Source organism: Tursiops truncatus, chromosome 20 (assembly GCF_011762595.2).
Source record: "Tursiops truncatus isolate mTurTru1 chromosome 20, mTurTru1.mat.Y, whole genome shotgun sequence".
NCBI classification, from domain to species: domain Eukaryota; kingdom Metazoa; phylum Chordata; class Mammalia; order Artiodactyla; family Delphinidae; genus Tursiops; species Tursiops truncatus.
Genome location: NC_047053.1, coordinates 10,597,453 through 10,624,294, shown reverse-complemented (window position 1 = coordinate 10,624,294; position 26,842 = coordinate 10,597,453). Strand labels below are relative to the sequence as shown.

Sequence of the window (26,842 nt, the reverse complement as noted above, 5' to 3'; positions counted from 1 at the left end):
TTCTCGGGGCAGGGGGAAGTGGGGAGTGGGGCGGGCTGCCGGGCAGGGGGTGACCCACGCAGGGCGGGGCTGGACCCTGCAATGCCGTCTCGCCAGGCACTGGCAGGACCTGGGCTACATGATCCTCTACATCACGGGGCGGCCGGACATGCAGAAGCAGCGGGTGGTGTCGTGGCTGTCCCAGCACAACTTCCCACAGGGCATGATCTTCTTCTCGGACGGGCTGGTGCACGACCCGCTGCGGCAGAAGGCCATCTTCCTGCGCAACCTCATGCAGGAGGTGAGTGTCCCGGCTGGGCAGGGCTTCCTCCACCGCCCTCCCCATCACCCCTCCCCTCCTCCCTCAACCCGGGGTGGGAGGGCCTCCTCCTTTACCCCACATCCTCCGATTGTCCAAGCGGATGCCCAGTTTGCAAAGCACATTCACGTGCACCTCATGGGTCCTTTTACTGCCCAGCGAGGTGTGTCTTATTATCCCTACAGGCAAGTGAGAAAGGTGAGGCTTAGGGATGTGCCCAGGATCTCAGAGTCACCCTTTCATCCTTTATCTTCTGACCCGAAAGCCTAAACTCTTGTCTCTGCATCTGGTTACACCTTCAGCAGACACTGAAGTGCCTAGTGTGTTCCCTCCCCTGTCCTGGGCGTTGGGGATGCACAGAGGCAAACAGAACTCGGGATGTCCTAGAGCTGTGATTTTCACTGCGTGCCCCGTGGCACAGGGTTCCCCGGGACCTCATTAGACATGCAGAGTCTCTGGCCCCCCTTGGAGACCTACTGAATCTGAAACTCTGGGAAGGGGGCCCGGCAATCTGTATTTTAACAAGCCCACCAGGGGATTCTGATGCTTACAAAATTTTGAGAACTGCCGATCTAGAGCCGGGGTTGACAAATCATGGCCCAGGGGCTGAATCCGGCCCATGGTTTTTATATGACTTGTGAGCTAAGAATGGTTTTAATTCTCTTACATGGTTGGGGGAAAAAAATCAAAAGAAGAATAAGGTTTCATGACATGTGAAAATTATATGAAACTCACATTTCCATGTCCATAAACAAAGTATTACTGGAACACAGCCGTGCTCATTTGCTTACGGGCTGTTCATGGCTGCTTTTCAGCTACAATGGAATAGTTGAGTAGTTGCAACAGAGTGCAAAGCCTAAAATATTTAGTATCTGGTCTTTCACCAAAAGAGTCTGCCAATCCCTGATCTACAGGAAGAAAAACATGGAAATTGACAGTTAACCGGTGGGTGACTAGAAAAGACCCTTTGGGAAAACAGAGGAGAAAGGACCTAACTTTGTCTGGAGAGGCCAGGGAAGGCTTCTAGGCGGTGGCAACTTCTGAGCTGAGTCTTGAAGCATGAGTATGAGTTTGTCCTGTGACCAGAGAAACAGCATGTGCAAAGGCACTGAGGTAGGAAAGAGCCTGGGATGTTCTCAGAGCTGCAGGTATTCAGGATGGGGGTATGTGCTGGATCCGATTCAGGTCCAGTGGGAGCTGAGGTCCCAGAAGTGATCAGGGGCCTGTGCTGGGCAGGCCGTGAAAACCTTAGAAACTGGGCAAGACCGTGAACTCTCTGCTGAGGGTAATGGTGAGCCATGGAAAAGCTTCAGGCAGGGGAGTGGCAGTGTCTAATTTGGGTAGAAAGATCGTTTTGGCAGCTGTATGGAGAACAGATTGGCGGGAGAAACGAGGGGCAGGGAGGCCAGTTGGGAGGCTGTTGCCCAAGTAAGAGACAGAAGACCAGAATCCAGGTGGTAGTCGTGGAATGGAGAGAAAGGCACGGACAGGCAGGAGAACCAGAGGGCAGAATTGGCAGGACAGAACCGGCCTCCAGTCCTGGCCCTGGATTGTGTCAACCTGGCACTCAATTTCCTGTCCACAGAGGAGCACTTTGCCCCACTGTTCGTAACCTACGGGTCATGTTCCTCACGTGGGGTCAGCAAATGGTGGGGCTGTGATTCACAGGTGGAGCCCATATCAGGCTTTCGGTGCAGAGGGTGGGGCGGGAGGGGAGGCCACTGCAGGGGGTGGTTCCTGATGCAGGGTGGTCCCATGACTTGGAGTCTATCAGTGTGCAGATAAAGGGTCCCCCAGCAGTGCTCCCTGGGGGGACATCTAGGAGTCCTCTGTGGGGATGCGCTGGGCCCCCTCTCCCTCCATCAGCTGCCCTGTGTTTCAGTGCTTCATCAAAATCAGTGCGGCCTACGGCTCCACGAAGGACATCTCCGTCTACAGTGCACTAGGCCTGCCGCCCTCCCAGATCTTCATCGTGGGCCGGCCCACCAAGAAGTACCAAACTCAGTGCCAGGTGGGTAGAGGTGGGGCTGGGGGTTGGGGGGTGAGGGGGGTGGAACCAACAAAAGGGGAGAGGGGAGGAGGAGGTTTATTCCATTGTTTGCTCCTCAGTCATTTGTTCTTTCCTTCCTTCCTTCCTTCCTTCTTTCCTTCCTTCCTTCCACAAACACGACTGGGTGCCTGCTTTGGGCCAGGCCCTGCGCTGGGTACAGGGGAGATCCACGGTGGAATCGGATGTCATGTCATCCAGTCTAGTGGGGGAGATGGAAAAATTAGCAGACAATGACAGTGCAGTGTGGCAGGAGCCATAATGAATGACAGGGAGCACAGAGAACTGTGGGGTCCCAGAGAGGAGCAGCTAAGCCGGACTCAGGGACAAGGTTGTTTTCTGGGAGTTTGAAGGAATTATCCAGGAAGGGCCTGAGGTTGGAGGAGCCTTTGTGACAGAGGCAGCAGCAAAAGCCACGGTCAGGAGACGGCAGAGCACATGTGTATTATGGGAACTGCAAGTGACTCAGCTTGTCTGAGTGTGATGTGGGAGGGAAGGGGAGAGGGGGCTGGAGCAGCGGGTCCTGGACGGCCTGTGTGTCTCGCCAAGCTGGGACTCTACGGCTCTGGAGTGAGTTTGTGATGAGTTTGTGATTCAGAGAGGTCCGTCAGGCTGCAGGTGGAAGGCGGATCAGAGGAAGGGGAGAGGGGAGGGAAGCAGTGGCAGGGCAGAGAAGGCCAAGGGCCTGAGAGGCGCTTCTGAGGCAGGATGGATTGGATTTGGTAACGAAGGGATCGGATGCATGAGTCGAGAGAAAGGGAAAGTCAAAGATGACGCCCGGTTTCTGACCTGGGTGACCAGGTAGGTGGTCCCATTACTGGGGTTGAAAAGCAGGCGACTGAATGGAAGGCGATGATCTCTTTGGGCCACGTTGAGTGGGAGGTGCCTGAAAGTGACCGGCAGGTGGAGGGGCAGAGATGGTGGGACCTCAGAGTGGGGACCGTTAGAGCAGGGCTTCTCAACTCTAAGGTGCGCACAGGTCACCTGGAGACCTCGTTTAAATGCAGATTCCTAGGCCTGGGCTGGGGCCTGACATCCTGCCCGTCAAGGGTCCAGGTCGTGCTGCTGCGGCTGTGATCCACGGCCCACACTTTGAGTAGCAAAGGCTCTGAGGACCTAGGGAGAGAGATGGGCAGGAAGGGCAGCTGCGGGGGCCAGAAAATAACGAGGTTCCATGCAGCAGAAGCTGGAGGAGGGGAGAGAGAGACTTACCTTTGGGGGATTTTAGTGAAAGTGACAAGGATGGGAGCTTCACCCCATCAGGAATCCAGGGAACTCTGGCGTGACCCGGGGGTACAGACAGAAGCACTCAGTTGCCCAAAGCCGGGCAGGGAGCATTAACCGGTCATGAGCTCCCCAGGTCCTGGAGCAGCTGGGTGTTCCGGGGAGAGGGCGATGTTGGGGTGTGGGGAAGGGCAGGACCACGGCCCGCCTGCCCCTCTGGCCTGACGCCTGTCCCCTCCGCAGTTCCTGAGCGAGGGCTACGCCGCGCACTTGGCCGCGCTGGAGGCCGGCCACCGCTCGCGCCCCAAGAAGAACAGCTCGCGTATGATCCTGCGCAAGGGCAGCTTCGGCCTCCACGCGCAGCCCGAGTTCCTGCGGAAGCGCAACCACCTGCGCCGGACCATGTCGGTGCAGCAGCCCGACCCGCCCGCCAACCCCAAGCCCGAGCGGGCCCAGAGCCAGCCCGAGTCCGACAAGGACCACGAGCGGCCCCTGCCCGCGCTCAGCTGGGCGCGCGGGCCCCCCAAGTTCGAGTCGGTGCCCTGAGGGCCAGGCTGCGCGCAGAGCAGGGGGGCCCCAGCGGGCTGCCTTCTCCCCGGCAGACACAGGCCTTTTCCTGCTTTTTCCCTCCCGTGTCTGTCCAGCAGTGTCCGACCAGCGAGGGGGGCAGGACCCTGCCTGGCCTCGGGGGGCTCCCTGGGCTGCGAAGGGGTGAGATCCAGGGGTCTCAGTGCGGTCGCTGCTGCCCCATCATGCCTGTAGCGCAAGCCCCAGCTAGGGTGGATGTTTGTGTAATCCCGGGGGCAGGCCTGCCTGGAGCCGGAGGGTTTGACAAAGTCGACCATCTTCCTGAGTTCCTGAGGCTTCCACAGTGATGCTAAGCAGGCCCTAACGGGAGCAGCCCCCAGACCAGGGACCAAATGCCGCTGGCAGGTACAGCTTCCTGGCCGCCTGCTGGAGGGTCGAGTGGCATTTGTGCCTGCCCTCCGTGTGGCGTCCCGGGTCACCATCTTGGGCCTGGCTCTCCTGTGGCAAAGTGGCCACGTTCTGGGAGCGAGAGGATGTCCCCTGGGCTCATCCTCTGTTTGAGTCGTTTGCCCACGGCCCTTGGGGGGCGGGGTCTGGTGCTGACGGTCTGTCCTCCTGCAGCTGTCCATTGTCCCCTTTCTTGTCTCCTCACCTTTCTCCCGTGGCCCTTGAGGACAGTTATGCCTCTTCCCGGAGTCCTGCCTGGTGCCCTCCCCTGTGAGGCTGTGGCCCCGGTTCTGGCCTAGCCGGGCTGGCTGTGAGCCTTGAGCCTGTTGCTTGCCCTCTCTGGGCCCTGCCTTCCTTCTGTAACTGGAGGGGTCTCCCGAGCTGAGATTGGTGGGAGTTTTTGACTCCTAGGTTGTCCTGCACTTCTGCCTTCTGAGGCTTTTCAGGCCTAAGAGCCCCTCAGAGCCCCTCAGAGTGCCCAGTGATCTATACCTTCCTTGCAGACTAAGAGAGGGGCTGGGGCAGGGGGTGGGCAGGAGGGAGCCACCGTTGCCCCACCACTTCAAAGGAAGCCCCTCTGGGGGGTCGCTGGGAAGGGGTCCCTGCTCCATAGAGAGGTTTGCTTTGCACTGAGGTCCAAACCTGGTGTCCCAGGGACAGAGACATTCCCCAAAGGGCACTGGTCGGGCTCCCCCTCCCCAGCTCTGCTCAGAGTGATTTCTCCCTTTGGCTCCTGAAAGGCGTAACAGCTGAGGTCCCAGAGCTGCGGGGGTTCATGTAATTTTGGCTCAAACTGTTGTGTTCTCTTCCCTTCCCCCTGCCACTCAGCTTGGTTTGGTGCCCGTAACCTCCTCTTGAGTCATCCCCTGAGGTTGGCAGGGCTTGGCTCTCCTGGGGCCCCTCAGATTCTGCCCAGGCCTTCCTCCTGCTGAGCCCCTGGCCCAGGCGTTGGTCTCCTGCACTTCCCCTGCTCCCTGGCCCAGACCCACACCTGCTGTGTTGGGCTACCCGGGCTGCCTCTGAGCCCTTCGGGCCGTCACTGAGGCTGATCCAGCTCTTGCAGCCGAGGCTCTGGGTCACGGGCCAGGCTGCCCAGGCCCAGATGTCTGTATACCCAGCAGGCACCTGTGTCAGCTCAGTGTCGCTTCTGCTGTCTACCTCTTGCAGGTCCCATGTGGCCAGTGTCCTCCCCAGTGGCGGCTGCTGGTGGGGGCTGCTGGCACTGCTGTTGTGAATCACCCGGTAAACTGGACGCGCCGCTGGGGCTAGACGGCTCCGGGCTCCCAGCCCCCACCCCTGCTCTCCACTGGAACTCTGTCTTCTCCAGCCTGCCAGCTCCCGTTCCACTTCCAGCGCCGCCTCTGCGCCCAGGCCCAGAGCTGCTGGCAAGTCTGCTGGGGAGGGGTGATCACTCCCAGCTTCCTCTCTGGTCCTGCCTCCTGGCGGTTCGCAGCGGGCCCATCCCGCCTTTAACATTTCATCCTTCTTGGCTGTCCATCGAGCAGCAGCTCGTCAACTCCAGTCCTTCCCCTCCTTTCCAAAGCAGACGCTGCGTTACACTCGGGCGGAGTTGGTCTGCTTCTCTGAAATTCCATCTCCTTTTTGCAGAAGCCACTGATGTGTGGCTCTCAAGTGATGAAATAATTAGCGTGAGATACTTCTCCCCCAGTTAGAGTCCCTCTGCCCTTTTTTCTGAGAACCCCAGGCTGGGAGCAAGAGAGAGCAGGGACCCTGAGGAGTTTGGAGTCCGCGGGAGCAGGGTTCTGTGCTTGTGGAGATCGGAGCCGGGACGTGGGCCCCAGCAGTAGGGCCCGCACCCCTTCCCTTCTGGAGCTCCGGTTTGGGGCTCTGACAAAGTGCACCTCAGATGCTGAAGGTGTACAGTGAGATGTGGTGAACACAGCGTTCTGGGAGCTTCGGTGGGTGTGTGTGAATGTGTGTACTTGGAGCCCTGTATAGTGATCAGATTCGACTTGTTTCAGTACTGCTTTCACAGCAACTCTGTAACCAACGTGCACTTTCTCTGCTAGTGGTTTGTTTGATCTTGTCCTTCCAGTTAAGTTGGAGAAAAACAAAGAAGCAACTTGTGTCGTTCTCCGGAGGGGGTGCCACTGCCTCTCCTGGAGTACTTGTGTGACCCCCAGTCTGGCTGTTTTCTAGAGAATCCTTCCAGCTCCGTGTGCCTGCTCCCCAGGAGCTGGAAAACATCTTCCCGCCTGACCAAAGCTCCTTGTTCCTTGCGTGGCATGTTTGTTCTTCCTAGTTTGGGGTGGGGGGGGCGGCTGTCCCGACAGAGGGCCTGCCTGCAGCCTCCCCTGCCTTCGCCCTGTTGGGGGTTCAGGGTGCATCTGTAGCCAGGGCCTGCTCTTCCGGCCTCGGCAACTCCTCTCTTAGGCTCCGCAACAGATACATTAAAAAAAAAAAAAGTAAGACTCTTTCATGCATTTGGATAAAGGGCCCTCCAGTCTGGGTGCTGGGCCACAGAAAACCAACGTATTTGGACCCCAGGATTCCAGACATTACTGGGGTGGGGTGGGGTGGGCTCCCTGAAAGAGGGGAAGCTGGAACTCATGGGTTTTAAACCGTACTTTGACGGCTTTGGAGCTCAGACCCGCGCCCTGGAAGTGCCCTGCCGACAAAACGGGGCGCCGATTGTTAAATGAAAGGCGGACCCCGAGGCAGGTGGGAATGGGTCCCGAGGTGGCGCCGGATTTGTGGGGGACACTCGCCCACCCAGCCCAGGTGCAGCCCTGCCCGGGAGGGGCGCCCTGCCTGCGGAGCCTCAGCTTGACCCCGCCTTAAATAACCAACGTTCCTGCCGAATCCCCGGGGGTTTGGGTGCCCAGTGCTCTGGAAACCTATTCTCTTTGGCTCAGCCAGAAGAAACCTCCCCTCCCCCGCCGCCCCCCCCCCCAAGTAGGGTTTAAGTCCAAGCAGCGAGGCCTGGCCTGGGTCCTTGTCTCCTTGCTGAGAAATCAACAGGGTGGATGGGAAAAAAAGAATCAGGAATTTGACCGCCACCCTCACGGGCACAAGGAGAGGCAGGTGACACCAGGAGGGGTGGGACGGTAGGGTGGCTTGCTCGTCGGGACTCCCACCCCCAGACCCCGCTGTCCTTTTCTATTTGTCTCCTCGGCGGTGGCAGCCGGTCTGACCTTGTCCGTCTGACTGTTCCTAAGTATGTAACTCTCAGTATTATTTGTGGTGGACGGTTCTGTGGTGAAAAAGGTATAATCTATTTCTCATGGCTGCCTTGTACAAAATCCGTTAGAAAAGAAAATGTAAAATACCAGATTTCTAACAAGACAAAAACAGCATTACAGAGTTAAAAGATTTTTACAACTGGTCTTGATTTTGATGTGAGCTGGTTTTTAACTCTCAAATGTTGTCACTTAAATAAAAACCTTATTTGCCTTTAAAACGTGCTTTGCTCTGAACTAAGCTGAGAGACCCTTCCCGTTGCTCACGTTCCGCCTGAGCTGGGGGCAGGCTGGCTTGGAGTCGGGGTGGAGGAGGGCGACAAAGCCGGGCCCTAGACCACAGACCTGTTGCTCGGAGCGGCGCAGGGGGTAGGGTGACAACGAAGAGATTTCAGATACAGAGAGTCTTTATTATGAAAAAGCAGTGTTGTCTAGGAAACTCCTACACTGGTTTCTTTCGAATAAAATGACAAAGCAGATTTCTTAAATAATTTACAAAGGGCAGAGATTGCTATTGAACAGGGCTACCTCTCCCTGTACTCCCACGGTGGGTGCCCTGTGCTGAGAATGTAAGTAGGTGTCTGTGGACTCAGGGTCTTGGGGCCTGGAACTCTCTCCCATCCCTTCTTCCGGGGCTCTGCTGTGGGCAACAGGGCTAGAATCTGGGTTCCCAAGAGCCCCTGCGCTGGTGACACAGGAGATGACTCTTTGCAGACCCTACTCCTGGGTACGCAGCTCAGAGCTCTCAGATATTACCTTGTGCTTGCCCTGCACTTTACAAGTGAAGCAACTGTAAAGCTCACGTGTGGGATGAGTTTCTAAGCCCCAAAGGGGAGTAGAATGAGCAGTCCCCCCGCCTCTCCGAGGGCTCCCCGAGTCACTCGCAGACTGCGGCAAGTGGTCACTGGCGGGCGGGGAAGTGGCTGGAGCAGAAGGGCAGAGACCCCCGAGCAGCCTCCACCTGGGCCCTTGTTAGTCCGGTCCCTGTTTGCCACGGCCCAGGGGCACTGCCAGCTCCTGGGTCCTCCAGGAACTCCTGGGAGGCGCGGACCCTGGGTGTGAGGGCATGGTGGTCAGCTATGGCTTGCTTCCTGCAAGACAGAGCTCCCTTCATGCCCCTCACAGTGCTGAAGCCAGGGGAGGCGGGGACACCATAGACTGCCCCCCCGAAATGAGGTGCTAGAAGGTGGCTGCGGCTGCCTGGGGCCCCGGTATGCTCTGCTCCATCAGTGATGGGCCCAGTGAGGTCAGGAGCTCCGGCTCCGAGCAGCTCAGAAGACTCGCACCTTCCTGCTCTGTGGGGCCCATCGGCTCTGTGGCTTTTTCCAGAAAAGACTCAGTTCTTTAACATACCTCCAAGTATGTCTGCGGGCTCGTGCAAGAGGAGGAGGTGGGGGAGGGGGAAGACACAGGGAAAGATGTTTAGGAGGAGGGCATTACCTGAAGGATGCTGTCCTCAGTCATGAATGAGAGAAACAGTCATGTCGCCACTAGAGGTGGGAAAGCAGGAGGGACAGATGCCGCTGGGTGCCGCAGGCTTTGAGGGACCCTCCCCGCCTGAGCTAGACAAGAGCAGACCTGGCAACGTGGCGGGGACATGGCCCACTCAGCATGTAGTCAGAGCCGGCAGGGCCCCGCCTCAGAGGCCGTCACAGCCACGTACAAACGGCCCCCAGTTAGGGCAGCTCCAGGCCCAGGCCCTGCCCCCAGGACGCTGTCCTAAGCAGACAGACCAGGCATTTCACAGCAGCCAGGATGCTTTTCCCAGTTCTGTGGGCGGGCAGGGCCCAGAGGAGCCATGGGGAGTGGCAGAGGAAGGGCGGGTTTTTCAGGAACCAGGGACCCGGCCACATGTGATGGACAAATGTGGGGAACCAAGGCCCAGGGGGCCACATACATGCAGGGTATGTCCTTAACCACCACCCCAATCTAGGTCTTTCATCAAGGAGGAGACCGAGGCATGTTGCAGAGGAGACAGAGGCTCAGATAGGGAGAGGGACGACCAGGGTCACACAGCAGGGCAGAGCCAGAGCCCGCCTAAAAAAAAGTGGCTGCTCAAGGCGGACCCTCCCGGCCACGGCCCTCTGAAGCACGGTATGCCAGCTTACCTCTCCTCGGCTATGATGGCCTCATCCAGCTCTTGGGACAGCTTCTGGAGATGCTGGATGCCTGCCCCCACGGGCTCTAGGTCACTGTCAGACTCGCTGAACGGAAGGAAGAGCCACACATATCAGTCATTAGTTGGAAACCTGTGACAGGAGCCCTTCCCATCCAGCACCGGGCCTGGTGTATGGGCCCAGATGACCCACACGGCCTGGTAACGTGTCACCGTAGACTCCCATTCCAGGAAGTGACATCAGAGCAGCTTGGAGCAGATGGCACAGAGAAGCTGGATCAAGGCCCACAAGGTCAAGGGCAGGTGATCTTGTAGACAGGTGAGCCTCAGCCCTCCAGATGGCTTCAGAACTTGCTTTTGGGCTCCCCAGGAGGCTTGGGTGACTGTGATACTCCCAGAGTTAAGCTCGCCTCTTCCTTTGGCAGATGGGGAAACTAAGACCCTGAAGGACCTCCCCAGATCCCCCACCAGCAGGGCGCAGAGCTGGGCCAGATCACGGATGTGGCTCCGCTCAGGGTGTCCCTGGCTCCAGGTAGCCCTGGGAGGGGCTCAGCAGCCCCCAGGGCCCAGTTAGTGTTTGCGGGGCAGGCACTACTGCACGTACCTGGGGGAGCAGAGGGGCTCTGCTGAGGAGTAGGGGCTCCGGAAGGCAGCCTCCCTCCTGGACCGCCGCCGAGGGTGGGCATGCGGGCCCATCTGGGTGGAGAGGCGGCGATTCGCCCTCTCCCGGGGGTCCAGGGTTGAGCGGGCAGGGGCGGCCACTGATAGCCGGGTGCTCCTGTGGCTCGGGCTGCGAGCTGGGGGGCCACTGCCCTTCTGTGCCCCCCTCTTCCTCCTCCTGGCTTTCACCTGGGTTTCCACCAGCCACTTGGTGCCACTCTGGCAGGACTCCTGGATTCTCTGTGACAGGCACACGGAAAGGTCAGCACGGACAAGCCAAGAGTGAGCTACCCCAGCGTCCCCAGGCCGTACCCCCAACACTTCGGCCCACCAGCCGGTCCTACAAATCCAGGCAGCTTTTACTCTCAAGGTGAGGGTTGCAGATGAGTCCGTGTGGAATGGGTCCACGGCAAGGACCCAGCTCAGGGCCCCCGGGGATGAGCGCGTGGCCAGTAGCAGAACCACGCTGGCTCATGGAGTCTGCATTTGGTCTAAGTCCAAACCCTCTTTCGGGACAGACTGACCCAGACTCAAAGGGGAGACCCAGAGGAGAGCAGGCCTACCCACAGGATACTGTGAAATAATTTCTCTGCCGGCTTCTGGTCTCCCTCACTCTAATCTACCGTCCACATTGCTGCACAGAGATCCTTCTCAGGGACTGACATTTGGCTCAGAGACTTCTCCTCAGAGGGTCCAGAAATGCTTCCCTCTCCCAAACCTTCAGATTCCCACTCAGCAAGGAGATGCCCTGCCCACCCCCAGGTCTCTCCTTGGAGGCCTGTCCACTCTCACAGCTCCTGTCTTTCCTAGGTGACACCTCCCCACACCTCCAGCTCTAGGTTTGGAGACACAGCCACTTGGGAGGCCCACGGACCCGTCAGTCCCAGCACACGTGGCCTCTTCCTGCCCACACCTCTCATCTGATACCAAATCCTCTCAAAGCTATCTTCTGAGCAGTTCTTGAAGTTGCTCACTCCTCTGCAAGGCCAGACCCCCAGACCCCCTCAGAGGCGAATCTTCTTCTAACCCCCTTTTCATCAAGTAGCTAAAAGAACAAGTTCTAATGCTAATCGGACCCAATTCCCACCATGTTGCAAATTCTTCCCACTGGTTCCCAGTGCTCCCAGTCGCCCTTGGGAGCATCTAAACATGTTTGGCGCACCGAGCCCCTCTCACGTCCCACGCTGCGCTCTGTCCTCCGGCCATACATAGACTAAGTTCCTGCCAGTTCTCTTCAGCATCTTGCCCTCCCTCAGCCCTGGGTCTGGACTATTTCACCTGCCTTGTACACTCCTCATACTTCCCCCTTTTCCTGGGCGAATTCCACGGAATCACCTCCTCCGGGAAGCCTTCACTGACTAAGCTTCTTTTTGGTGTTCCCCCACCATTAGCCCCTTGAATGCAATTTCCTATCACAATACAGCTCTATCATCTTGTCTTATGAGGCTCTGTTTCCTCACAACACTGCTTTCATTCACTCATTCAGCTATCTGTTGAGCACCTGCTACGTGCCAGCAATTATTCGGAGTGCTGGGGACACAGCAATGAACAAATCAAAGGCCCTGTCTTCACAGAGTCTATATTCTTGGGGGCTCCTCAGGGGCAGCTATTATCCAGCATCAAGAAGGCCCTCCACACCTGGACATGTTCGATATTACCTGGGACACGGCACCCAAGGCGTTCTTAGCTGAGCGAGCTGCAGCCTGGAGGCCCTGCTGTCCTGGCTGTGGGGTTTCCAGGGGCTTCCAGGAGGGGCCCGCCCTGAGGTTGAGGCTGACTGCTCTCAGGGGCAGCCTCCTTTGGAACTGTCTGCACAGGGAATCCAGGGCCCCGCTGGAGGTGTCTGGGTGGCCAACTGCAGGCTGTAGGGCCTCGCTCTCCTCCAGCTGCCCCTGGTTCTGTAGGGACCTCCGACGCATGGAGGCCCCCACGGCCGGCCACCGAGAAGCCATCTGCCCTGCCGAGAGTCTGTTCTGCCCAGCAGACCCTGGAGAGGAGATAAAAGGGAGGTCAGCAAGGCATCCCCCCACTGTCCCATTCCCAGGCTTCAGAGACACCCTGAGTACCGGGGGAAGAGATGCGATGGGGGCCCGTGGGGTGGGGCACTTGGAAACTGTCGGTGCAGGAAGGAGGATGCTTCCTGGAAGAGGGGTCAGCGAGGACCAGAAGAGGATAGCGGCTGAACAAGGCCGGTCAGCAATGTGTCCCGTGCTGCAAGTGTCTGAAACAAGCTGTCTTTTCATCCCAGCCTCTTTTCCGTTATCTGCCTCAGGCGGAGAGGGAGGCAGTCAGGACTGGCCGGCCGTCACCGAGCCTCAGCACTTGGTCCAGGGCAGGACCAGCGGCTCTTTCACGGGTTCGCCCTGACCCAACGCGCTCTGGCGGGCTGACCAGACACCCCAATGTCCATCCGGCTATACCCAGAAGCCCCACATGTGTCCGTCCTAACGGGAGGTCCCCCCTCCCGTCCCTTCTTAACAGAGGCCCTACCACGCCCCGGCCCGCACTCACCCAACAGCGCCCAACGCTCACCAGACGCCGAGCACAGCTGCTCCTCACCCATCCAGAGGATTTGAAACACCGCGCGGATCCGCCCCCTGGCCCTGTCCTCACAGCTGATTGGCTCCGTCCCTGCCTCGCTGCCTCGTCGGGGATCCGATTGGCCCCTGCGCCCGCGGCTGTGAATCTTGCTCTCGGATTGGCCCTGCCGTCCCCATTCATTCCTCTGTGTGTCTGGCGGGCCGGGAGCTGCGCGTTGAGGCCTCTTTGTATTCTCGGGTCCCGCCCGCTCAGCCTGCGGAATCCTTCCCCCGCGCCGGCTCAGCCCCGGCGCCACCTCCTGAAGCTCGGCCCCCCGGTCGCTGGGCTCCCTCCTTAAGTACAAAGTGTTCTGGCTGGTCTGACTGGGCGGGGCGGAGTCGGGATCCCGAGCTCCTAGGGGCCCCTCCCATCCTGCTTGGAGGTCTCAGTGGTTTTGTCAGAAAGAGCCTGGGCTGGGGGAGCTCGGAGCCTTGGGTTCCTGTGGAAGTTTTGTTTCAAACTTCCCTCGTGACCCTGTGCCTTCCTGAGATTGACCCTCTGTCCCCCAAACTTGCCACCCGCGTTGACCCCCAGGAAAGTCCATCCTGGAAGAGGGGACAGATTGGGTGCACCTCCCCTCCTCCTCCAAGTACGCTCCCCGCCCCCCCCCCGCCCCGTCCCCTCTATCCAGCTGAGTGCCTCCCTCCCTCCCTCCCTTTAGCATCCAAACTAAAAAATCCACCATTTAGAAAGCCCCGTCCCCCCTCCACCTCAAGGCAGCACTGGCCATGTTCCCCCTTCCGTTTCCTTGCTGCCGTCCTCACCTAAAACCCTCCACCCCCCCACCCCGAGTTTCGACTGATGGGCACCTTGAAGCTCAGTCCTTAACCCCATTCTTCACCTCTGGGTGATCTCACCCACACCCTTGCGAAGGGACCCTCCCCATGGGAGGAGAACGATTAATACGAGGTACTTACTATACACCAGGTACTGGTGTTGCAAGCACTTTACAGGAGGAACTCATGAGCCCCTCATTGCAGCCGAGGACTAGATGAAGAAACGGAGGTGTAGGGAGGTCAGGTGGGGCCCCAATTTCCCCCGGTTAGTATGCAGCAAGGATTCAAACTTAGTCTGGGACCAGGGTCCATGAGCCTCACTAGCGCCCCACACTGCATCTCCTCAGCCTGCACCTCTCCCTGGCAGGTGTATCCAACCCTGGTCTCTCCCAGCCCCCCTTCTCCTCCTTCCCCATGTCCCCTCATGTGTCTTTCCAAATACCTACTTGTGTCTTGATAGATTCAGCACTGTGCTAACAATGGTCCACAAAGGTCAACAAAACGGATGCATTCCTTACCTCCAGGAGCTCAGATCTAGTGTGTGGGGAGAAACGGACATGAATAAATTAAATAACCAGTAATCGATTCGTCAAAGAAAATTATGACACCAAAATGATGTCACTTAAAGCTGAGACCTAGAAAATGAGTTCACCAAGCAAAGAATGTGTGTGTTTGAGTGTGTATGGGGGGAAGCGGGAGGCAGGGGAGGAGGTGTTCTTCTTGCACAAGGAACATCATGTTTGGGGGCCCAGGACCCAGGTGAGACCCCCAGCACACACACATATGTGTAACTAAAACAAAAGTTTCCTGAAACAATACTTGACTATGTGTGAGGTGCTTTGACATATTTTCTATTTCCTTAAAAAAAAAAAGTCGCGGTGACAGCTCGCTAAGTTTATGTTACAATGGCTCTCTAAGCGTTGTGAGCTGCGGTTTGAAAAACGCTGCTCGGTGTTGCCTGCTCGACTTCTTCCCCTAGCCGAGTTGTTTCCCAAGCGTCGGAAGTGTGCGTTCCCACACTTCTTCTATGCTTGTTGGATTTATTATTGTAATTAGGGAATTTACTTCGTGTCCTCTACCAATGAAATATGGGGGGGGGGGAGCAGGAGTTATCATTTTTCTGGAAACTAAGTTGAACATGTGGGAAAGACTCAGGGAAGATGACACATGTAGAAACAAATCCTCCCAAATCGGTCGTCGCGCTGCCATTGTCCATCCGTGCCTGTCTGCCTGTCGCAGTGCCTGGCTCGTACGTCACGGGCATCTAGACGATAGCTTATATGTGTGAAGCCCTTACTATGTGTCTAAGTGCATTTCCTTTCTTTCATCTTCCTTAATCCTCACAGCAACGCTATGAAGCAGGTACTATTTTTATTCCCATTACAGATGACAAAACTGAGATTCAGACGGGTGAGGTGTCTCGCCCAAGATGGAACAGAGAGCCGGAGCTGGAACTTAAACCCTGAAGGTCTGACTCTGAAACCTGAATTCTTAACCTTAGATTCCACGGCCTCATCAAGCATCAGGAACGAGGGGCTGAACGCACGCTGAGGCCCTCCCTGCTTGAAGCTTTCAGCCCGCCTCCCTCAGCTCTGTGACTGGAAGGGCAGGTGAAGGAGAATGGTCTCCATGGCAACAAGAGGAGGAAGAAACAATTTCTTCTGAATGAGGAGCCTCTCTATTGGCCTCCTGTGGAGGGTGGAGCAAGGTGGTGGGAAGGAAAATGTACGGAGGCCAGCAGGCTCCCAGCGGAGAGGTGGTGGGTACAGGGGCTCCTGGCCCTCCTTGTAAGGAGGAAAAACCAGTCCGTGGTTCCAGGCTGAGGCTTTCTGGGTCCAGCTCCATCCTTGCCTCTGTTGGGGAGGGGGTTGGAGAAGGAGAAGGAGCTCCAGCCCTGCCCTGCCCTGAAGGCTCCCTGTCCAACGGAAAACTTCCACCAGTTACCCTGACCTCATGGAAGTGCCCGTGTGATGGAAGAAGCAGACATTAAACTGTGCAAAATGTCATGAATGTGAGGTGCTAGGGGATGATGAGAAGGTGTAAAAGGAATGGGGAACCCACTGGAGCTGGGGGGTCGGGGCAGGCCTCCCTTAACATATGCTTTAGCTGATGAGTTAGGGAGACAAAGCCGAAGAGGATTTCCAGTAGAGGGATCTGCAAAGGCTGATGTTGGGACGCCAGATCTCCATCAAGTTCCAGGAGCAGAGGAAGCCTGAGCGAGATGGAGAGGCCAGGAGCCGGATGGCAAGAGGCAGGGCTTGAAGGACCCCATCAGCCAGGGGAAGAGCTTAGAATTTATTATCCTGATGGTGGTGGGAAGCCTTTGTTGAATTTTCAGAGGGGACTGAGGTTATTAGAGTTGCATTTTTATGAAGTCCATTAGGAAGTTATTTTGTGGGCCAAACAGTGGCTGGGGCTCCCTCTAGAGGCTGTGGCCTGAGCACCTCATTTTTCTCAGCAGTGAAACTGAAACTTCCGGCATCAGCTTCAACACCCCCTTCTGCTTGTATCCCTCACCCTCGCCAACCATGGGCCAAATTTGTCAGTTCAACCTCTAGGTATTTCTGCAATCCATGTGCGCCTTTCTTTCTTTTTTTCTTTTTTTTTCCGGCCACACCATGTGGCATGCGGGATCTTATATCCCTGACCAGGGATTGAACCCACGTCCCCTACAGTGGGAGCATGGGGTCCTAACCACTGGACCGCAGGGAAGTCCCCAGGTGTGCCTTTCGACTCTCTGCAAAGGGAAGCAATTGAAACAGAGGGAGAGTTTTGAGCAACGTGAGACCCAGTTAGAACTTTTTCTTCCCTTGTGAATGACATCATGGACAGAAAAATGCCTAAAACGTAAAGGCTAGTAGCATGAATACTTATAAAGCCAACACCCATGTAACCATCACCTGGGTGAAGAAACAGAATATTGCCAGGACCCCAGAAGCAACCACTGCCCCTGCTCTGTGTCCCCCCTCCCTTGACTTCTATGGGAATCTCTCTGATTTTTCTTTGTAGTTTTACCATCTTGCCTCCTACGCATGCAGACTGCTCTAGGTTGCTATGTGGCTGCAGAAAGAATGGAACAGAAAAGAAGGACCTCTACAACCCCCCTCCACCTTATCCCCTGTCTTCAGAGAGAGATGGAGCTGGGCCCACAGTGGGGAGGTTCTGAGCACTCAGGGAGGGGTCCTGGAGGGGTGATTGGGCTGCTCCAGTCTGGGTTTGTGACCCAGACCAGTTGGCCCAGGCTTGGCCCTGCTGTATGCCAATGGTTCCTCATGGGAGTCAAAACTTTTAGGGATGCTGGGTTTTGGGGTCCCACTCACTTTTCAGGGAAGCTTCTCAATTTCATAGAGAGGGAGGCAGGAGAGGTCGATTTTCCCATTGCAGTTGGGAAAATAGAGATAGGGTGGGAGATACCCAAAGCCACAAGGTCAGGAAATAAGAGGTGGGATCAGCCTTTTGAACGCAGCTCTCTTGGGCTCCTGGTGCCGTGTTCTCGTCTCTCCCTGTGGCAGGGTCCTGTGTCCCTGCTCCCTGTAACATAGCCTCTCAAGGCCTGGTGCAGACCAGGCATGAGAACTTGAATTGGCCACAAGGTGGCGCCAAACACCACGTCTTCACATCATTTTTCACTTTTAAACCCCAAATGCCCAGAATAAGTTCTGCCCGGGGGGCCAGGGCACAGGGATGAGACCCTGCAAAGGGGACGGGAGAGCTCACTGTCCTCAGCCAGACCTTGTAGGGGAGACAGGAGCAGGGCTGGTGGGGGTTCCTCAACTTTCTCCAAACCTGCTCCCCTTCTCTTACTCCGTCTTAGTGCTCTCCCAAGCCAGGTTGCGGGCAGATCTTGGGGAGGAGATAGCGGGACATAGGAAAGAGGGAAGCGGGACTGCACCCCGGCCGAGGCTCCAAAGGGACAAAGAGTCTGAGACCAGGACCAACGCCCCAGGACCAGGCAGGGCAAAGGGGGCTTGCAGTGCCCCCTCCTTTCCTCCAGTGGCCTGAGTCCTCTCTGCTGCTGGTCACTCCTGATCCCCTGCCTTTTTTTAAAAAAAAATATTTATTTATTTGGCTGCACGGAGTCTTAGTTGCAGCACGCGGAACTTTGTTGCCGCGTGTGGGATGTTCTCTGCGGTGTGCATGACCTAGTTCCTAGACCAGGGATCGAACCCGGGCCCCCTGCATTGGGAGCGTGGAGTCTTAACCACCGGACCACCAGGGAAGTCCCCTCCTGTCTTCTTTAAGAAAACTCCAGCTGTCTTCCCTCCTTCTTAGGGTGGGATGGAACAGAAGCTGAGGCAGTAACAGTGGATGTCAGGCAGGGTCCCTGCGTCACTGCTAGAAGCAGAGGATGGGACGGCGGCCAGGCTGCCGGGAGTGGCTCCACCCTATTCCTTTCATTCATACCCAACCCCCGCTCCCCCCCCCCCCCCGCCCTTCCCCCGCTCAGCCACCTAAGTGCCTTCCTCTAGGCAGATTATCTCAGCTGGGCTGGACATCACCCTGCACCTGGAGCCATGGATGCCGCTCTGCTCCTCAACGTGGAAGGGATCAAGAAAACCATTCTGCATGGGGGCACGGGGGAGCTCCCAAACTTCATCACCGGAGCCCGAGTGAGTGCGGCCCGCCCCCCAGACCAGTGAAAAGCCCCCATGGCAGCCTTCTGCATTCCAGCTTGGCCACAGGGCACTGCAAACAGCCTTCGTCAGCTTTGCCAACAAATGGCCAGGAGGTCCTTGCTGGAATTATCAACCGCCCCTCCCCTTGCCTCTGCCCCAGGCATCTGGGTAGCTCTGAAGTGGTGCCCATTCACGGGTTTTTTTTTGATACTTTGCAAATTAAACTTCAGCGTGGAATGCGGGTGGGGCTTTGGGAATTTTCTGAAGTCCCAAATGCTGAGGGAGAAGGAGGGGCCTTCAGGGCTCGGGGTGTTTGTCCGGGGATCTCTGGTGGGCTCCTAGACGGACGACGGATGTGTCTGGGTCTGCGGCCTCAGATCTAGGGCGTGTTTAAGGCAGGACTTCCTGACCTGCAGAGCTGTCGAGCGTGGGATGGGGTCCTTTAGGAGGGAGTCGGGGAGGGCAGGCTGGTGGGCGGGGATGCTCTAAGGTCTGATGGGGGTTGGGAGAGGACAGCCCAGGGAGTCGGTGATAGGGATGGCTTCTGCTGGGCCTCGGGAGCTATGTCTAGACCAGGGTCTGCTCTCTTGGTGACCAGGTGACCTTTCATTTCCGAACCCTGAAATGTGATGATGAGCGGACGGTGATAGATGACAGCAAGCAGGTGGGCCATCCCATGCACATCATCATCGGGAACATGTTCAAGCTGGAGGTCTGGGAGATCCTGCTGACGTCCATGCGGTTCAGCGAGGTGGCCGAGTTCTGGTGTGACACCATCGTGAGTAGGCCCCGCCCATCTGCTTTGCAGGGCTGCTGTGTTTCAGGAAAGTGAGGGTAAAACAAAACTCTGGAGAGAGAACCCTGCCCGCTCCTTCTCAGCTACGGTAGCGGCGAAGAGGGATTCCCCCAAAAGAATAGGAGCTGCTAGAGTGACAATCGGTGTCAAGGCTGGCTGGTGGGATGTGGGTGCAGGGCCCACCTCACAGCCCTCACTTTTGGGCAGGATTATTGGATCCTGGAGACTTTTGGCCGCTGGTCATCTTCTGCCCTTCTCCCCACTCCTACCAACACTGCAAAATTGTCTTCTCATTTATAGCACCCTTAGCAGTCATCCAGACAAGGCATTCTCCTGGGTGGTCCAGATAGAAAGGGCAAAACTCACTGACCTTTAAACAAACATTTCTTATGGAAACTTTCAAACTTATACAAAAGTCGGCAAAAAGGCATAATCAACTTCCAAATACCCATCACCCTATGCCAGGCGCCATCACTCCACGGCCAGTCTTGTTTCATCTAAACCCATCCACTTTCCTTCCTCATCCCCTGTGGTTAAAGCACATTCCAGACGCCGTAGCATTTCATCTGTAAATACTGCAATTTGTATCTCTAAAAAGGATATTAAAAAACATGACCTCAATATCCTTATTACATTAAAAAAAAACCCAATAATTCCTTAATGCCAGCTAGTATCCGGTCACTGCTCAAATTTCTCCAGTTGTCTCCTCATTCACTCCTGCTGGTTGGTTTGCTGAAATCAGGATCAAAACAAAGTCCATGCCCAGAGCTTTGTTAATACATCTCTTAAGTCTCCTTTCGTTTATGGGTTCTCCTCTCTCTTTTTTTTCCTGGACGTGGATTTGTTGAAGAAACTGGGTAACTTGTCTTGAAGTTCCCATGTTCTGATTTTGCTGGTTGCTTTGCCGTGGACTTGTCAAACACATTCCTCGATCCCCAGTATTTTCTATAACGTGTGTACCTCCACATCTGCTTACCTCTCTTACTGTGATGTTAAGATTGGTTGGTGGGCTCAGGTGTTGACAGCCTGACCCAGCCATTACCAAGCTCCTTCTTTTTTTTTTTTTTTTAATTTTATCTTTATTGGAGTATAATTGCTTTACAATGGTGTGTTAGTTTCTGCTTTATAACAAAATGAATCAGTTATACATATACATATGTTCCCATATCTCTTCCCTCTTGCGTCTCCCTCCCTCCCACCCTCCCTATCACACCCCTCCAGGCGGTCACAAAGCACTGAGCTGATCTCCCTGTGCTATGCAGCTGCTTCCCACTAGCTATCTATTTTACGTTTGGTAGTGTATATATGTCCATGCCACTTTCTCACTTTGTCTCAGCTTACCCTTCCCCCTCCCCATGTCCTCAAGTCCATTCTCTAGTAGGTCTGTGTCTTTATTCCCGTCTTACCCCTAGGTTCTTCATGACCTTTTTTTTTTTAGATTCCATATATATGTGTTAGCATACGGTATTTGTCTTTCTCTTTCTGACTTACTTCACTCTGTATGACAGACTCTAGGTCCATCCACCTCATTACAAATAGCTCAATTTCGTTTCTTTTTATGGCTGAGTAATATTCCATTGTGTATATGTGCCACATCTTCTTTATCCATTCATCCGATGATGGACACTTAGGTTGCTTCCATGTCCTGGTGATTGTGAATAGCCAAGCTCCCTCTTGATATCAAGCAGTGGCTTTAGCAGCCATTGGTGGACGGCCAGATCCATTATTTCACCAGGGGCCACTGACATTTTTTTTTTTTTTTTGCGGTACACGGGCCTCTCACTGTTGTGGCCTCTCCCATTGCGGAGCACAGGCTCCAGATGTGCAGGCTCAGCGGCCATGGCCCACGGGCCCAGCCGCTCCGCGGCATGTGGGATCTTCCCGGACCGGGGCATGAACCCGTGTCCCCTGCATCGGCAGGCAGACTCTCAACCACTGCGCCACCAGGGAAGCCCAGGCTGGTAATTTTTATGCCACGACGATTACTGGTTTTTCCAATAGTCCCCCTCATCTCCCCTCAGCTCACAGCTGCTGTGATTGCACATGCACACACACACACACACACACACACACACACAGACACACACACACACACACAGACAGACACACATACACACACTTCTTTCCAGAGTCATTTACCCATCTATACATCCATGTTTTATCCATCCTTCTATCCACACACTTAGGCATCAATTCACCCATCCTTCCCTTCAACCAGAATTATTCATAATCCATTCTTCCATCACTCTGCATCCACCCATCATCTATCTGTAGGTCTATCTAAAAACATTCAGTGCACCAGGTTTGGCCTGTGCTAGGTGTTAGAGACTAAACAGGCAAAGTCCCCATCCCTCAAGGAACTTGAATTCTGGGGGAGGAGCAGACACCTAAGCAATTACAATGCAGGGCAGGTAGCACCACGATATACATGAGTGAGGACACAGTGGTTTACAGCCACAGAAGGGGAGCAACTAACTGCTTGAGGATCATAGGAGGAATTTTTTCAGGAAGATGACATTGAGCTGGGTATTGAAGGATGAATAGTTCACCAGGCCTAGAAGTGGGAAGAGAGTTAGCATCCAGGCCAGGGAGTGTGAAGAGGCAGGGGCCGTCAGGGGCTCTGGGAGCTTCTGCCCTGAAATGTACTACCACCCCCTCTACCCAGGGAGCACACTGGTCTCTATGAGGAATTTTCTGCTGGTGCCCAGTCTGGTGATGCCAAGGGTTGCAAACTCAAATACCACAAGGGCCAGGGCCCCTGGGTGACTGAAGGTCATCTGCTCCATTCATAGTGGGCAGCTGCTCCTGAGCTCCAACGGGATGGCTGCTGTGTGAAAGGGGCAGGTCTGGTGTGGCTGGATAGTCTGAGTTTTATAGACAAACCAGAGATTTTCATTAGTCCATGAATTCTCTCAGTGCTTAAGTGTTGGCAACTAATTACGTGAAGGATAAAACAAAACGAATCTGGGAGCTGAATGGTGGCCTCCAGGATGCCAGTTTGCAATTTCCAGATAGATAGAGCCCCTCAGACAGAAACAGGCTGTGGCCTTGAAGCCCCAGAGAGGGGCAGTGGTCCCGGGGTCCCCCTGCCCAGTCTCAGCGGAGATGCTGCAGAGGTGGCTGCAGGGCCCTGGAGTTCTGCTCCTTCTTCTGGCCTGTATTCTTCTTCTTGGGATGTCTGCCCACTCCCGGTGGCATCCTACAGTCCACTGTGCCAACCAGCATCCCTGGTTGTGCTAGGGTGGCAGGTGGCTAATGGGACAAGGCCTTGGTCTGAGGTCATGTCCAAGCAGCCTCCCGTTCCTGGGGTCAGCAGCTGAGCACTGACTTTCTGGGAGGCAGGGGGCTGCGAGCTGGGGCTGCTGTGTGAGGGCCAGGAGTGCGCCCTCCCCGCGGCAAGCTGTTCCCGGGGGGCCCCTCCCTCCCTTCATCCAGCTTTAATCTCAACAGGCTTAACGGCCATCTGGTCACCCAGCTCACAGAGCAGCTGAAGGTACTCCGGGTTAATCCTGGCTGGTGGAGGTAGGGAGGGGGTGACCTTCATCCCCTTGCTGGTGACTTGGAGACCAAGCTGGACCATTCCTGCCCCTTCACTTTCCCAGTGGTGTGTCTTTACTGGAGTTGCGGTGCAGGAGCCTGAGATGGGCCATCTCAGGACCCAGCCCCTGGAGAGCGGTTCTCGGAGCTCGTCTGTGGGGCATCCCAGCTCACAGATGGGGCAGCTGAGGCCAAGATGGCCTAAAATGCCACAGGCCTTTCAGCTGAGGCCAGCAGCTGATTTTCCTAGCCTTCTTCCACCCCGAGGGTGGCCACCCCAGCTCCTGGTGCTGGGTGAAGCTGTGATGAGCTGGCCCTATATCCGTGCCATCTCATTTATTTAACCCCTACACCAGCCTCACTATCAGATAGCTGCAATCCAGGGGATGGGAGTTCAGGGAGCTGCAGTGACCTGGACTCACTGTCAGTCAGCTGCACCATCAGGACACCAACCTGGCCCTCTTGGGCCCAGAGCCCTGCTACTTCCACAGCTCTCCATGCTCCCATCCCTGCGGGTCACAGGCTTCACGGACTGAGGGGTCTCCTTGGGAGAGAAACCCGTTTGAGTCGACCACAAGGGCCAGCAAGAGGCAGCATAGCATTGCGGCTAAAGCATGGTCCCCGGAGCTGGGTTTGAATCCTGACTCTCATTTCCTAGCTGTGTGACCTTAAGCAAATCACTTGACCTCTCTGGGCTCTAGTTCCCACATCTCTAAAATGGGGAGAATAGTAGGGCCTCCCTCGTAGGGTCACCTTAAGGATTAAAGGAGCTAACAGGTGTAGCGCGCTCTCCCTGGCACACAGGTAACCACAGTGATTAGTGGGGGTACGCTGGGGTGACGAGTAGTAACAGCCATGGGGCAGGGGTAGGGAGAGAGCAGAAGTCCTGCTCTGGGGGGCCCCAGAGTGGGGCTCTCTGTGGCCCAGCTGGCTCTGAGCAGGCAGCCTGATGCCATCCGCCCCATTTTCCCCACAGCACACAGGGGTCTACCCCATCCTGTCCCGGAGCCTGCGGCAGATGGCGGAGGGCAAGGACCCCACTGAGTGGCACGTGCACACGTGCGGGTTGGCCAACATGTTCGCCTACCACACGCTGGGCTACGAGGACCTGGATGAGCTGCAGAAGGAGCCGCAGCCACTGATTTTCGTAATAGAGCTGCTGCAGGTGTGACCCTGGGGCATGGGAGGTGGGGTAGGTACTGTCCCAGCATCAAAGAGCAACAGGGGTCAGTGGGCATCAAGGGGAGCCCAGCCCCACGGGCCACTGGACATCACCCAGTTCCTCTTCAGAGAACGATAAAGGGTTCATACACCACAGGGAACTGGAATTGGACCCCTCCCCCCCAAAAAAACGGTACTTTGCCTTTTCCAAGGGAAAAGCCCTTTTGGGACTAATTTTTAAAAATGTTATTTTCTTCTTTCTTATTTTCTTCTTTATTTCTATTGGTTATCTACTTCCATTTTTTCCCAAAAGTCTAGAATTCCATCCTCAGCCCCAGTCCCTATGGTTTGTGGGTTCCGATCTCATTCTCCAATAGTGGGAGAGGCTGCATGGAACCTTCCACAGTCTCTCCCCCAGACCCCAGAATGATTGATGGCCCTTGTCTGGGGGGCGGTTGGAGAGGCTCAAACCAGGGCAGGACTCAGCTAATGGCCAAGGCTGAGGCTCAGCCTGAGGGTTACATGGCTGAGTGCAAATAAATAAGAACTGTGTCACCAAGGGGTCTGCTTGAACAGCCGTGCGGCTCGTGCACTGCAAGAGGGCATCCCCTCTAAGGTGCTCATTAGAGACATTATATACTTGTGCTTTTATAATAATATTTTTCCAACAGATGGCAATAAAGTGTCCTGTTCTAATGAAACGAGTATCATGGCAATTTTCTGAATATTAGAAGTAAAGTGTGTTGACAAAGGAGTACCTTTTCTTAATTTGCACAAAGGCTCTGATCTAGGGTAAGGCCCTGGGTGGGGGGCTTGTTGCTTCCTTCCCCTGTTTGTATGTGTTTGGCCAGCAAGCATGATTCTGCCCACAATCTTCACTGTGGAAAATGAAGAGCTGATTTCAGCAAGATGTGCTGGGTCCACTTTCTCTGGTACCCTGCAAGGGAAAGGGACTGCCCTGCTGGGCTTCGAGCACTCGGGGTCCCTGCCTTACTGACCTGCAGCTCTTGGGGCAGGTGGAGGCCCCCAGCGAGTACCAGAGGGAGACCTGGAACCTGAGTAAAGATGAGAAGATGCAGGCGGTGCCCATTCTCCATGGAGAAGGAAACCGGCTCTTCAAGCTGGGCCGCTACGAGGAGGCTTCTACCAAGTACCAGGAAGCCATCGTCTGCCTGAGGAACCTGCAGATCAAGGTGGGAGGCTGCCCGCCAGGGGGTTGGGAAGCGGGGCGCATGTAGGGGGAGCAGCCCTGCACTGGCCCTGGCCGCGGGGGAGAGGGGTGGGGGCAGGGCAGCAGCAGACCTTTCTTCACCGGGCAGGAGAAACCCTGGGAGGTGCAGTGGCTGAAGCTGGAGAAGATGATCAACACCCTGATCCTGAACTACTGCCAGTGTCTGCTGAAGAAGGAGGAATACTATGAGGTGCTGGAGCACACCAGTGACATCCTCCGGCACCACCCAGGTGGGTGGCGTGAAGCGGGTCCGGGGTTGGGGGGGGAGGGTGTCCAATCCCGCCCAGGGGCCCAGAGTCACGTGCACAGACCTCGGGTGGCCTCTTCTGACTCTGTCAGGGCATCAAAACTCGCCTCCACGCAGCAGGGTTTTCCCAAGCCTATAACGATATCACAGATGATGGATGAGCTGTGCTTATTGTGGGAGGTATTTTATTTTAAGGTGCATTGGGGCAAAATATAAGCAGCTCACCAAACCTGTCTGGAGCAGTAAACGGGTTTTAAAAACGGGGGCAATCAATACAGAGAACAATATTAAGTAAATTCTAGCATCCGTGATGCGCGGATATGGCGATACTTGTGAAGACGATGTTTGAGGAATGTTACAAGATCACTTACTCTGCGTCACACGCTAAATTCTCTGCATCTATCATTTCAATTAATCCTTATAGTGACCATAAGGGACAGGTGCAGGGATTGGGCCTGGAGCTTGCACCATTTGGGGCTCTTCTGTAAGAAAAGAATAGAAAGTTGTGAATGTAAATTAAGTTGCAGGGCCTTGGAAGGGTCCGCGGAAGGGCGGGAAGTAGGTACTGCGATTATTATCGTCCGTACTTTATAGTGGAGGAGACGGGCACTGGAGGTACAGAGAGGTTAAGGCTCAGGGTCAAGGTTAAGGGTTGTGTAAGTTGGTCAAGCCCCGCCGGGCGCGGGGTCGGTGCTGCCTCTGGGTCTGGGTGGCGGGTCCAGCTGGGTCTTCCCCGCAGGCATCGCGAAGGCCTACTACGTGCGGGCCCGGGCTCACGCCGAGGTGTGGAATGAGGCAGAGGCCAAGGCTGACCTGGAGAAAGTGCTGGAGCTGGAGCCGTCCATGCGGAAGGTGGTGCGCAGGGAGCTGAGTCTGCTGGAGAACCGCATGGAGGAGAAACGCGAGGAGGAGCGGCTGCGCTGCAGGAACATGCTGCGCTAGTGCGCAGGCGCCAGACCTCCCGCCTCCGGCTCCCGCCTCCATTGGCCCCTCCCTCAACTCTCCCCAACCCGCCGCCACTTCGCCGCACACTGACCCTTCCGCCCCAGCCGGACAGCAGTGTCACTGTTTAAACTTTTAATTTTAAAAGTCAAAATAATTCATGTGTCGACTGAAAAAGTAATGCACAACCTAGAGGTTGAGAATTATGTTTTATTCAGCGGACTTTCTGAGGACTCCCGCCCCAGAAGACAGCTTCTCAGATAGCCCTGAGGGACTGCTCCGAAGAGGTAAGGGAGGAGCCAGGATGTATAGGAGTTTTTGCAACAAAGACCAGATAGTCGGAACTTCAAAAGATTACCATTAATGAAAGAAAATCAGACATCTCAAGTTAATGAGGTTAGCACTTTTCTCGGTCCGGGAAGATGCGAGAGTCTGG

The 26,842-nt window shown here is 55.7% G+C and overlaps 3 protein-coding genes across 6 annotated transcripts in view; 2 read left to right on the top strand and 1 right to left on the bottom strand.

The window, feature by feature from the left end:
• Positions 1–7,963, top strand: part of PITPNM3 (PITPNM family member 3) — a 90,020-nt gene extending 82,057 nt beyond the window's left edge. Inside the window, exons 18-20 of the mRNA XM_033847164.2 lie at positions 97–280; positions 2,181–2,309; positions 3,813–7,963. Of these exons, the coding sequence (XP_033703055.1) occupies positions 97–280; positions 2,181–2,309; positions 3,813–4,115 (616 nt within the window). The 3' untranslated portion in view covers positions 4,116–7,963. The remainder of the gene's footprint in view (positions 1–96; positions 281–2,180; positions 2,310–3,812) is intronic.
• Positions 7,964–8,133: 170 nt separating this feature from the next.
• On the bottom strand, positions 8,134–13,156 carry PIMREG (PICALM interacting mitotic regulator). Of its 3 annotated transcripts, none has more exons than XM_033847165.2 (6): positions 13,032–13,156; positions 12,179–12,507; positions 10,465–10,760; positions 9,853–9,948; positions 9,185–9,234; positions 8,134–8,796 (listed from the first exon to the last, which is right to left on the bottom strand). In XM_033847165.2, exons 1-5 carry the CDS (start codon positions 13,081–13,083, stop codon positions 9,201–9,203), a joined length of 807 nt encoding a protein of 268 aa, XP_033703056.1. In that variant the 5' UTR covers positions 13,084–13,156; the 3' UTR covers positions 8,134–8,796; positions 9,185–9,200. The 3 variants fall into 3 exon arrangements, with proteins under 3 accessions (XP_033703056.1, XP_033703058.1, XP_033703057.1); XM_033847167.2 differs by lacking the exon at positions 13,032–13,156 and adding an exon at positions 12,587–12,980; XM_033847166.2 differs by lacking the exon at positions 8,134–8,796 and having other exon boundaries at positions 9,213–9,322.
• Positions 13,157–18,390: 5,234 nt separating this feature from the next.
• On the top strand, positions 18,391–26,524 carry AIPL1 (AIP like 1 HSP90 co-chaperone). Of its 2 annotated transcripts, XM_004310440.4 has the most exons (6): positions 18,391–18,486; positions 19,091–19,270; positions 23,802–23,990; positions 25,003–25,179; positions 25,306–25,447; positions 26,204–26,524. In XM_004310440.4, the coding sequence occupies exons 1-6, from the start codon at positions 18,391–18,393 to the stop codon at positions 26,404–26,406; spliced, it is 987 nt and encodes a 328-aa protein (XP_004310488.3). In that variant the 3' UTR covers positions 26,407–26,524. The 2 variants fall into 2 exon arrangements, with proteins under 2 accessions (XP_004310488.3, XP_019782724.1); XM_019927165.3 differs by having other exon boundaries at positions 25,027–25,179; positions 25,306–26,326.
• The last annotated feature ends 318 nt before the right edge of the window (positions 26,525–26,842 follow it).

What these genes read in the sequence shown, in the direction of transcription:
- PIMREG (XM_033847165.2), bottom strand. Translation starts at nt 13,083, where the DNA reads ATGGGTGAGGAGCAGCTGTGCTCGGCGTCTGGTGAGCGTTGGGCGCTG. An exon ending in TGAGCGTTGGGCGCTGTTGG is followed by an intron (nt 12,508 to 13,031) that starts GTGAGTGCGGGC and finishes TCTCCTCTCCAG; the next exon opens with GGTCTGCTGGGCAGAACAGA. An exon ending in GAGCCCCTCTGCTCCCCCAG is followed by an intron (nt 9,949 to 10,464) that starts GTACGTGCAGTA and finishes CCTTCCGTTCAG; the next exon opens with CGAGTCTGACAGTGACCTAG.
- AIPL1 (XM_019927165.3), top strand. Translation starts at nt 18,391, where the DNA reads ATGGATGCCGCTCTGCTCCTCAACGTGGAAGGGATCAAGAAAACCATT. An exon ending in ACTTCATCACCGGAGCCCGA is followed by an intron (nt 18,487 to 19,090) that starts GTGAGTGCGGCC and finishes CTTGGTGACCAG; the next exon opens with GTGACCTTTCATTTCCGAAC. An exon ending in AGTTCTGGTGTGACACCATC is followed by an intron (nt 19,271 to 23,801) that starts GTGAGTAGGCCC and finishes TTTTCCCCACAG; the next exon opens with CACACAGGGGTCTACCCCAT.